The sequence below is a fragment of the Mesoplodon bidens genome (genome assembly GCF_964165515.1).
Source record: "Mesoplodon bidens genome assembly, chromosome: 2".
Classification (NCBI taxonomy): domain Eukaryota; kingdom Metazoa; phylum Chordata; class Mammalia; order Artiodactyla; family Ziphiidae; genus Mesoplodon; species Mesoplodon bidens.
Genome location: NC_138177.1, coordinates 133,010,348 through 133,022,927, shown reverse-complemented (window position 1 = coordinate 133,022,927; position 12,580 = coordinate 133,010,348). Strand labels below are relative to the sequence as shown.

Sequence of the window (12,580 nt, the reverse complement as noted above, 5' to 3'; positions counted from 1 at the left end):
TTAAGAAATATTAAGATGAAAAAATAGGTTAAAGATAAAATCTTTACCCTTAAAAAGCTTGCAATATTGATAGGGACACAAGTATACAGACACAACACAAATAAACAAATATATTTAACATTATTCTCACCTTTATTACAAGAAAAACATCTTGGGAAGGATAAGTGATAGAAAAAATAGCTGATCGTGCCAGGGTGGTAATGGCAGCAGGTGGTACATGTGGACGTAATAATCCTTTCATCTGCTCAGAATTAAGGTCAAAATAAAAGTTTTCTGAAATCTAAAAAACATATTCATATATTAAATTTAAAACCTGTGTATTTTATAAAAACTCACAAAAATCATACACAGTCTTAAAATATTACAGATATTAGACGATTATACTAACATACAGTTTACCATATATTTCACTGACTGATCTTTACATGTCTAAATCAAAGCAAAAAAAATATAATGCAAAAAACATATTCTAAAGAACCATATCCCATGCTCTTTTAATTAGAAATTTAACTTCTAATAAAGTATACAAGGAAATTATTATTTAGATGAATTACCCCAAACTGAGTCTTTAAAACAATTACATGAATAACATCTAAGATTTGATTTAGCAAAGTACAAGTTGCTGGAATACAGTTCCACTATAGAAATCCATAATATGTTGACAGCAGAAGTCACTAAAGGCATTTTAAGTTTCTACTACACATTAGGCTTAGAATACTGAAATGCTGTATGAGACAGCCCTCTGAAAAACTCCTACGTGTAATAAAGATATAATGGCAAAACTAAGAGCACTACTTTAGACAAGAATATTTGAAATATATATAAATGATCTTTTAGCTACTGAGAATCTGAAAATTACATCAACAAAAATTCACTGTCACCATCATTGTAATCCTTTATACATCAGTTGCCTAAAATGGTTTTCTTGTATTTTTTCTATTTATTAAACTAAAAGAAAGTCTGCTACTTGCTTTTGGAACTCTTTCAATGAAATAAAAACTAGGTCAACTGAACTATTTTATAGTAAGAAAATACTTTATGTCTTAAATTTCTACTTTCTTCTTAAAAAATCTATGTTTAATAATATTCTCAAAAAGTCATTATTTATCTTATAAAACAACTTAAAAACAGGTTTCTGAACCTATGATTGTGACAAAAGACTAGGTTCAAATTATATAACCTTACCTTTTTCTTTTCCTTTACATCATATAAAGCCAAACTTGCAAAAATGGGTTCAATTTCAATCTCAAACCTTTAAGAAGGAAAAGGATGAAGCAGTTTAAAAATAAAGTACATAGTTCAAGAGAAATTCTCATTCCAAAAATAAATTCTCTCAATACCTTGTACTTCTCTACATCTGTGCTACACCATCTATACTGCCCCTCTTCCTGAAACACACTTCTCCATGTATATCTTTCACAGTCTAAATCAACCATTACTACATACTTCAAAATCTTAAGAAAAAACAAAGCCTGCCATGTAACAAATATAAAATCATCTCTAAGGAAAAAGATACTTTGTCTTTATATACCTCAAGCCAAGAACAGTGTCTGATAAATACTACAGATTTCAGTGAATGTTTTTTCAAGTTTTAAGACTAGTTATATAACTGAGGCAGTCATCTTCACCTAGCCAAAAATGCTCTAAAGCTCAGCTTCATAGGCAACATGAAATGTTTAGTAGAATTTAAAATGATGTTCAGAACAATACTTTTCAAAAGGACACAAACACAAGTATAAAATCTACCAGGATTCTGTTATACTGGTATTCAAAATATTATTCCAGAAAATAAAAGTTACATAGTAAACAAAATAAATACTCACTTGAGTGATAAACATTTTACAAGAAGTCTTTGACCAAAATGTTCTTTGGGCACCTCAGGAACACTAAGTCGTTCTATTGGTTCTTCCTACAAAATTGACAAGCAACACCAAAATGAACATGCTTACCATGTCAACCCTTTACAAGTTATTTTTTAAGAATTTATTTTATTAATCTACTACTTTTAGTCTTCACAAGTGAACACAGAAAATAATGGCCTATTTATCCTCAAACAGGAGTCATTAGATCGTAAGTGTGCTCAACTATATTTCATTTACAAAAAGCATAGCTACGTTTCAATTAAGTTTTATTCCCTACATTATCACAATGCTACATACAATTCATACTCCCAAAACATCTATCTTAATAATCATTTGCTTCTTTATATCCAAATTATCTATACCTCATCTGGTGATGGATGCAAAGCAAAGAGTTCCTTATGACGGTTTGCTTTCCTTTGGTCATCATTCTGACGGTCTATTTCTTCATTTGGAGTTCGATCAAGTAAATTGGGAAGCAAAGCATCAGGAAGTGAATTTTTCAAGTCAAAAATACTGCAGGCCCAGCTACCCCTTGGAGTATCATCTATTGACATTGAACGTCTTTTAAGATCATCCTGTCATGCAAAACATTAAATATATTAATCAATGAATGAAAAAAGTATTTTAAAATAATTTCTTATAGTCATTTAAAAATACAAGTATTACTTGCTCATCCTGGTAGTTGTTGCCATCTGGAGCTTCATCGGATTCAAAGACCTGTTTTGGCAAACCTTTTTGCCTTTCTTTCTGTTTATCTAACGTATTAGGATTAAATCCTGTTCCCAGTTTATGATATCTATTCAAAATAAAATAATTAAGGAAATATCAATTTTTGAAAATTTTTCACTTTTTCATCATCATTATGTAATAAGCCAACTGTTCTCTGCATTATTTCTTTACATAATAAGCACATATTCTGGCAGTTTTGAGTGTATTAAACATTTAACCAGAGGTTTAAGAAAACTTCCATCCAGAGTTCCTTTAATCCAACTAGAGAGCATTTATGAGTTTCCAGAGGTAAATCATATTGTCCTTCCTTTTCATGACAATCATGTGGATATAATTTAAGTTGTACTTTGAATTCAGAGAATTGGTCAGTAAAAGGAAAGGATGGGAAGCCAGGTTAAAGAATAAAATAAGAGAGCAGAAAACATATCCTGCATTCATAACAATGTAAATTTTTAAAAGGCAAAACATATATAAAGCACTGAAACTTAAGGTTCCAAATAGCCAAAAAAATTTTGCTATATCTCATTATGTATAAAAAATCTTAAACAACCTAAAGCTTCAGGCTTCTAAAATGAAAAAATAGGGACTTCCCTGGTGGCGCAGTGGTTAGGAATCCACCCGCCAATGCAGGGGACATGGGTTCGATCCCTGGTCCAGGAAGATCCCACATGCCGCGGAGCAACTAAGACCATGCGCCTAGAGCCAGTGCACCGCAACGAGAGAAGCCACGGCAATGAGAAGCCCACGCACCACAACAAAGAGTAGACCCCACTCGCCACAACTAGAGAAACCCCGCGCACAGCAATGAAGACAGAACGCAGTCAAAAAAAAAAAAAAAAAAAAGAGCTTGTAAAATGAAAGAATAGCAAGATCTACGCCACTGTATACATATATTCTTAATTAACATATATTGTTGTATAATATATATATTAGGCTAAGAACAACTCTTAAACTAATGTATACTTCTTTCCTAACAACCCAATGTCCAAGAATATTAGAGACACTATGATCAAAGAGCAACTACTGTGTCACACCTCATATAGTCAAAATGGGGGAAATTTTAACTGGAGCATAAACAATTATAATTACCAGAGGATGATATGGTTCTATCAGTCTACTTATGACACAGTAAAGAATCATACTTAATATGAATTATTCACATGTCTTGCTGCGAAAGGTACTGAAATAGCAGCTACATGATGCTCACATCATAGCATAATCACAAAATAAAAGAAAGCATTTTTCTCTGGAATAACTAAAATAAAGATATGCAATATAGTAACATGAAAGATATTACTCAGAAGCAGATATTTTAATCTTTCATGAAATGTTTAAAGTGCCTTAATTTGTGTAAAAATGCCTGTAAAGTGACAAAGTTTGAATTCAAACACAGGTCTGTTTAACTCTTTACACAATGTTGACTAAAGACAAACAGACAAAACTTTGCAGCCAAAAACCATTACCAGATATTTTTGAAAGATACTAAACTGTTTTCTAGTCTTTGCACCTTTTTTCCTCAAGGGAAACATTTGTATTTTCCTTAAAGGACAGAATACACTGTTGCTTTTCTATATGAAAAAGGGATTTTTTTAAATAACATTTTATTATTACAGAACCAATCCATGCTCATTGTTGAAAATTTTAAAATACAGACTTGTAAAAATAAAATCATTATATTTCTACTACTCAGAGTATCAGTGTTGAACTTATAGTATTTAACTAACGGGATCTTTTCCTGGGTGTATGTGTAATCATAAGTATATACATATACGTAAGTATATACATACTTATAGTTTTTGTATTTTTTAATAAAAATGAGATAATGTGAAAAAAAGTGCCTTAATTGAGAAACTAGATATCTAAGCTACTCTAATAAACCAGAATACTGTTTCATTCTTCCTCCTTTATGTCCTAAAAAACTGATAGTATGAAATTCAAGAGAGCTGAGAAGAATGACATGATTCATGACCAATACTCTTTTCTATATTATCATTCTGTTCCTGTAGTCAGTTGCTATGATAAGGCTCTACAAGATTACCCATCCAACACCACCATTTCTACGACTCTGTATCTTGGCATTCTCTCCCTCACTTATTCTGTTCCAGCCACACTGACCTCTCTGCTATTCCTTGAACATTCCCATCATGCTTCCAATATGGAGCCTTTGCATGTACTGCTCTTGCCTCTGTCTAATACACTCTTCCCCCAGATATCCAGAGGGCTTACTCCTTAACTTCCTTCGCGTCTTCGCTCAAATTCATCTTATCAGAAAGGCCTCTTCCGATTAGTTATTCAAAGTGGAATCACCTCTTCTTGGCTCTCCCTATCCCCCATCCTACTTTTTTTCTCTACAAGACTTCCCTCTATTCTCCCCAACTATTATATATTTATCTGTGTTTGTTTAATGTCTATTGCCCTCAACCCCAAGTAGAACATAAGCTCCATGAGGGCACGGAGTTAGTTTTGTTGACTGCTGTATCATCACTGCTTAGTATAGTGCCTGGCACATACTAGCCTCTCAGTAAGTATGTCTTGAATGAATAAAGTACTTTCTATCCTTTTACCCTTCTGTGCTGAATTACGGAAAAATTTTTTGGTCTCATCTTATAACTTACTATTCCACTTTTCAGTCACATCGGCTCTGCCATTAAACCCATCTGCTGAGTTTAAAAATTTTTTTTTCACTGAACAAAATTTTCACTTCCAAAGATAACCAGTTGATTTTTTATATGGTTACCATAATTTTTTCACATCTCTTCGAGGATATTAGTTACACGTATGGGTCTTAATGTGTGTTCTATTAACTATTTCCTAAATTGTAAGTTCTTTTATTTGTAGTTTGATAATTCTCTTTCAAGTGCACTGGTTTTAATCAAATGGTTGGCAATTCTAGGTTCTAATGCTCAGTTTTTAATTTGTAAGCCCATATCTGTCTGAAAATACTGTATCTGCTTAGCCAAGCACATATCCAGTGGCTGTGGAGAAGAGGCACCTCATGTTTTCAGGCAGAGTCTGCCAGTCTTCTGGGTATGAGGGCTCCTTCTTCTTCCAAGGTATGCCCACCCCAGGCACAACTGTATGAGCTCAAGCCCTTATATTTAGTGCTCTTAAAATAGGCAGATACCGGACTTCCCTGGTGGCACAGTGGTTAAGAATCTGCCTGCCAATGCAGGGGACACAAGTTCAAGCCCTGGTCCGGGAAGATCCCAAGTGCCGCGGAGCAACTATGCCCGTGCACCACAACTACTGAGCCTGCTCTCTAGAGCCCATGACCCACAACTACTGAGCCCGTGTGCTACAACTACTGAAGCCCACGTGCCTAGAGCCTGTGCTCCGCAACAAGAGAAGCCACCGCAATGAGAAGCCCGCACACCACAACGAAGAGTAGCCCCTGCTCACCGCAACTGGAGAAAGCCCAGGCGCAGCAACCAAGACCCAACACAGCCAGCCAATCAATCAATCAATCAATCAATCAATAGGCAAATACCTCTGCTCCCACTTCTATGCATAAGGAAGAGTGTAAGAGGTTTCAAAGTAACCAAATGTCCAACATTTACCCCAGGTCCCCCTTCCACTGCCTGTATTCACTGAGCCTAAAGCTCTACTGAACCTTTTGCATGTATCTTAGATTATTCTGTGCTATGGTTTTCTGTTGTGTTCCAATCATACCTTTTATATTTCAGGGATACTTTAAAACTTCTAGTCTACCAAAAGTACCCCTTTGTCTTCCATTTACTACTGAAGGTAATAAATAATACCTAGTATAACAGAAAAAAATACAAGCATTAGAATCTGATGCCCCTAGGTTCTAATCCTAGCTATCCCACTTTTTGGCTATGGGACCTCAAAGAAGTTACTTAAGAACTCTGAGCCTGAGCTACCTTGTCTGTTGGAACCTTAAATGAGATGAGTGTAAAGTATCCAATAAAATGCCCAGCATATAGCAAATAACCATAAATGTTAACTACTGTATCCTCTTGGCTTAAATCAAGGTCAGCAATCCCTTGATTAGAATTAAGTAGCAAGACGACTCCATGATTCTAAGGTTAATATATTTTACAACTAATCTATTTCTATTAAGATTTCTGATTACAGGTTTCCAACATACATGCATAAAGGTAAAGACTTTTGAGTTATCTGACAGAGGAACAGTCTTCTTCAGTAATCTCTAAAATCTGGCTATTGAAATACTTATCAAAACTGTAAGTTCATAAAAACAGCTCTTCTTCATAAAGGGTAGCAGACTGTATTTTTATTAGGTCACACTAAAACTAAAAAGCATGTCAGCAGTAACCCCAAGAGTGAAACACAGTGAAATAAGACAGTTGCCCATAACAGCAACAAAATAAGCAATGGATACATCACTGTTACTAGTACAATTTAGCACAGATAACTTCATTTCTCAAAACTGCAATGTCATAACAGAATTTTCCACTACTTCAGTAATTATACTTCCTTTAGAAAATAAAATAAGGCTAAGAAGATTCAGTATGAAGACCCTTCTTCATTATGCAAATTAGCAAAGGAAGAGTAATTTTATTTTATTTCCTAATCTGACTTGATACTTCAAATACCATCCGTTAGAAACATAAATGTTGTGGTAAAACAAAACATTATTTTTACAACTACTTACTTGATTGGATGTACAAGTCAAGGATCTGTAAATATTCAGTTAGTTAATAAAAGGCAGAGACCTTTCAAACAGCTTGATCTAGAAAACTAGCTATTAAATTTAACTTAACCAATTCAATAAATTGGATTCTTTTTGAGAAATACAAATTATTCATCAATATTTACCCACGATTTCCCAAAAGGATTAGACTACAAATCATTATTATATATTATTATTAGTTACTAATGATCTATGATAATATAGAAATACTATCCCCACAAACATATTATTTTATAAGGAAAGTAAGAGAAAGTAATTGTGGAACTCCTAAGAAAAAAATATCTATATGCAAAGGTTCTTCTTTTACTTTCTCAGCTATTTTTTAAATGAATTTTCAGGTCTCATAATTAGTATTAATCTACCTTAATCCATTTGCAGATCCTACTCAGTATTTTTAAATGTCATAATGAATATATAACTTACTTTCTGATCACAATTGCCCAGTCTTCTGTATAACTTCTTATACAATCTCTAACATGTGGATCCATTTCACTATTTTAAAAAAGAAAATATATTTATAATTTAGACAGGAAAGCATTGATGTTTGTGAATTCTGCTGCTGCGCTCTTGTTCATATAATGGGAAACAACACTACCACAAGAAATAGAATCTAAATAAAATAATGGAAGGTAGCTTTTTTATAGTTACACTAAAACCAGAAATAGGTAAATGTCTCCTTACCTTTCTTCAGGTACAGCTGAAACAAGGGTTCTACAGTCCCTAGGACTATAAACCACTTCGATATCATCTGGAGGGAATTCAATCAAATCCCTTAAAAGCCCAGAATCCACAGCTAAGGGATGAGTAATGAGGTAATCTTCCAAATCCACTGGATCCACTGCTTCAGTAAGGGGCACCTTTATAAACAGGGATGGATGTGAGAGGTGGGTATAAAGGAAGAGGTGTACACAAGAATTTTAAAACTTAAATAGATTTATTATTTAAAAAAGCGTAATTTTTCCCTTGCTATTTCTAAAATGTCAACAGATATTCAGCCAGATGAACTAAAGAAACCACAAAGTGTTGGGTCATACTCTCTCTGATATTCTTGCTTCGATTTTGCCCATAACTCCCACATAAAAACAGTAAGATAATTAACAGTTTTATAATACTATACAGTGACAAAATACTCACTGGAGGGATTCTTTTTTATAATTTGGAATTTTCATTGCTAAGTTTCTTAGTGGTGCTTTTACTATTTGTTGTTACTGTTATCCTAATTAAAAGGTACAACCATACTGCAGTAGGGGGAAAAATGGCACTCCAAAAGATTGCCAAATCCCAATCTATGGACCTTATATGTCAAAATAAATAAATAAAATATAAAATAAGAGTGTCTGAAGATATCATTAAGGATCTTAAAAGAGGGACATTATCCTGGATTATCTGAGTGGGTCCTAAATGCAATCATATATATCCTTATATGAAGATAAACAGAGATTTGGGCCACACCAAGAGGAAAGCCATATGAAGACACAGAAAAGAGAGATTTGAAGATTCTGGCCTTAAAGGTAGAAGTGATGTGCCACAAGCAGCCACCAGAATCTGGAAGAGGCAAGAAAGTGATACTGAAGGGAGCCTCTGAAGAAAGTGCAACCTTGCCAAAACCTTGATTTCTGCCCATTGATACTGATTCCAGACTTCTGGACTCCAGCACTGTGAAAGAATACATTTCTGTTGTTTTAAGCCACCCAGTTTGTGGTAATTTGTTACAGCACCCAAGGAAACTAATACACAGACCCTATTAAAAGTATTATTAGCAATAATAGGATATTTGTGGCATTCCTTAGCCAAGCTGAAATTATAGTTTTTGATAAGATACTCTATTTCTTATCTAATTCAAGAAAGAAAATTATTCAGGCAAAACTATAAATGATTATACAACAAATGTGCAGTTATGGACCAACGAAAATAAGAATATGTTATTTTTCAAGATGTTCAACTGGGTAAAAACACTGAGACCTGCCTACTGTGCAAGTTTGCATTACTACAAAGAAGGTGCTTTAACCTATACTTCTTTGGACTGAACAACTAGGTAGAGCAACAACATTTTAAAGTTACTAAGTAAAATAATGAATGACTATCACATCATAAACACTCAAAAGATAGTAGCTATTATTATCATTATCATTATGTTTTCTCATTTAAACCTCCCCCAAACCCTATAAGTTACAGATAATTACTATTTCAATTCTACAAATAAAGGCAATTGTGCTCAAAGAAGTTAACTTCTGAAAATAAAATAGCCACAAAATGAAGAGCAAAATTTCAAACTGGGTCTTTAAGATCTAAATTCATGGCTTTCTCTCATAAGCATTCTATCTTACCTATTCTACCAAATACATAATACACTATCATGATATGCTTAATAGAAGCATAGAAGCAATTCACCAGGGAAAGGGAAATCTTTTTCAATTACTGTTGCTGGAAAAATTGGATATCTATATGGGGGAAAAATGAACTTCAATCCTTACATCACAACATACACAAAAACTAAACTGAGATGGACCATAGATATAAACATAAATGCTAAAACTATAAAGCTGCTAGAAGGAAATATAGGAGAATATCTTCAAAATTTGGAGTAGGCAAAGGTTTCTCAGACATGACAGAGAAAGGGATAATCGTAAAAGAAAAATTGATACATCAAAAGATGGTTAAGAAAATGAACAGGTAAGCCACACTAGGAGAAAATATTTACAAAATACATTTAATAAGGGACTGGCATCTAGAATATATAAAGAAGTTCCACATCTCATAAAAACAAACCACTCCCTCAAATAAATGGCATGGGGCGGGGGGCAGCTGGTAAGACATTCAGAAAGGAAGATATAAAAATGGCCAGTTAGGGACTTCCCTGGTGGCGCAGTGGTTAAGAATCCATCTCCCAATGCAGGGGACGCAGGATGGATCCCTGGTCAGGGAACTGGATCCTACATGCATGCTGTAACTAAGAGTTTGCATGCCACAACTAAGGAGCCCTCGAGCCCAACTAACGAGCACACGTGCCGCAACTAAGACCTGGCACAACCAAAATAAATAAATAAATAAAATAAAATTTTTAAAACAAAAAATCCAACAGAGTCCATAAAATAAAATTCATTAAAAAAAAAGGCCACTTAGCACATGAAAAAGTGCTCAACATCAAAAGTCACAAGTAGGTACTTCCACTTCCAGGAAGATGGAGTAGACATACTTTTCTCTATTCTTCCCACTAGCTAAAACTACAAACCCTGAAGATTATATATAAAATAAACATAAGACGGCTCTGAAAGGTGGATAGCGAAAGGCAGACCAACAGGGACCTCGGGACCCAAGGAATAGCACAACAGTGAGTTACCTAAAATTTCTTTTTACCTTATATACTCCAGACCTGATGCTAGAGAAGCCTACAACCCAGGAACACCAAGGAGCACAGGAGAACAAAAAACACAACCAATGCCTGTTCTCCCCAGCCAAAGGACCAAGAGAGCAGCAGCCTAGCAAAATAGAAAATGGTTAGATAATAACCACTCTACTCCAGCCAAACATCACATGAAAAACTGTAGTCCCACCCATATCCACACCAGCAAAGGCCAAATGGGGAGCTAGACTTCACCCTCACCAAGCTGTAACAAGCCATCCCAACATTACCCATTCAGCACAATGTCAGAGAAGTCAGAGTGGGGAGCTGAGATTTTCATATCTACTGGAAGGTAATGAATCCTCCACTCCCACAGTGTCAGTGGAGTCCACACAGGGAATCTGGACACCTTTTCCTATACAGCAGTAACAAGAACTCCTTCCCCTTACTGCTGAGGCAATGTCAGGTGAGGTCTATATAATTTAATACCTATAGGGTGAAGAGACATAAAGGTACATAAGATTTCCACACTTCACTCAAACTGGTAAAATGTCAACACCAGTAGTGTGATTAGTTATGTATATACAATACCTTAGGCAACCACTAAAAAGACTATACAAAGATATGCACTCAACAACATTACAGATAAATCAAAATGGAATTCTAAAAAATGTTCAGATAACCCACAGGAAGACAGAAAAAGGAAACTAGAGAAACAAAAAGCAGAGAGAACAAACAAAAAATAAAATGGCAGATTAAAGCCCTAGCAGAATGATAATAACATTAAATGTAAATGGCCTACATACACCAATAAAAAGATAAGAGACTGGCAGAATGGATTTAAAAACATGACGTACCAGTATGGTATACCAAAAGCTCACTTCAAAAAAGACAATATAAGTAGGCTGAAAACAGAAGGATGGAAAAAGATATACCATATATACATTAATCAAAAGAAAGCAGAAGTGGCTATATTAACATAAGATAAAGTACTTCGACTTCAGTGCAAAGAAAAGTACTGAATAAAGAGGGACATTACCTGATGATAACAGCTATGACCCATAGCAATCTTAAATGTGCATGTACTAAACAACAGAGCTATAAATTATGGGAAGCAAAAACTGACAGAATTAAAAGAAGAAATAGGGCTTCCCTGGTGGCGCAGTGGTTGAGAGTCCGCCTGCCGATGCAGGGGACACGGGTTCGTGCCCCGGTCTGGGAAGATCCCACATGCCGCAGAGCGGCTGGGCCCGTGAGCCATGGCTGCTGAGCCTGCGCGTCCGGAGCCTGTGCTCTGCAGGGGGAGAGGCCACAACAGTGAGAGGCCCGCCTACCGCAAAAAAAAAAAAAAAAAAAAAAAAAAAAGAAGAAATAAGATATATCTACAGTTATAGCTGGAGACTTCAAGACATCTCTCTCAACAACTGAAAGAAAACCAAACAGAAAAATCAACAAGGATATGGTAAAATTCAACAGCACCATCAACCAATAGGATCTAATTGACATTGTTTTATAGAACAATCCACCCAACGACAACAGACCAAATACTTTTCTCAATGGCCCAAAAAGTAAACACCAGGATAGACCGTATCCTGAACCCTAAAACAAACCTCAACAAATTTTAAAAAACTGAAATCATACAGAGTGTGTTCTCTGACCATAATGTAATCAAACTAGAAATTAGCAACAGAAAGACAACAGGAAAACCTCCAAACACTTGAAAACTAAAAACACAGTTCCAAATAATCCATGAGTCACAAAAGTCTGAAAAATGAAATTTAAAAATTACGTTGAACTAAATGAAAATAAAACATAACAAAATTAGTGGGATGAGGAAAGTGCAAATCAAAAACACAAGATACTACTGCACACCCATTATGATGGCTATTACCAGAAAATGTAAAATAACAAGTGTAGGAGAGGATATTGAGAAATTGGAAGTCTTGTTCACTGCTGGTGGAACTGTAAAATGGT

The 12,580-nt window shown here is 34.9% G+C and overlaps 1 protein-coding gene across 5 annotated transcripts in view; it reads right to left on the bottom strand.

Moving 5' to 3' along the window:
• Positions 1 to 12,580, bottom strand: part of DOCK7 (dedicator of cytokinesis 7) — a 200,521-nt gene that overhangs the window by 158,560 nt on the left and 29,381 nt on the right. For all 5 annotated transcript variants that reach the window (XM_081224735.1, XM_081224736.1, XM_081224739.1 and 2 more), the window contains exons 3-9: positions 7,945 to 8,120; positions 7,687 to 7,755; positions 2,529 to 2,658; positions 2,225 to 2,437; positions 1,824 to 1,909; positions 1,186 to 1,252; positions 131 to 280 (exon numbers count right to left, since the gene is read on the bottom strand). In XM_081224735.1, the coding sequence (XP_081080861.1) occupies positions 131 to 280; positions 1,186 to 1,252; positions 1,824 to 1,909; positions 2,225 to 2,437; positions 2,529 to 2,658; positions 7,687 to 7,755; positions 7,945 to 8,120 (891 nt within the window). The remainder of the gene's footprint in view (positions 1 to 130; positions 281 to 1,185; positions 1,253 to 1,823; positions 1,910 to 2,224; positions 2,438 to 2,528; positions 2,659 to 7,686; positions 7,756 to 7,944; positions 8,121 to 12,580) is intronic.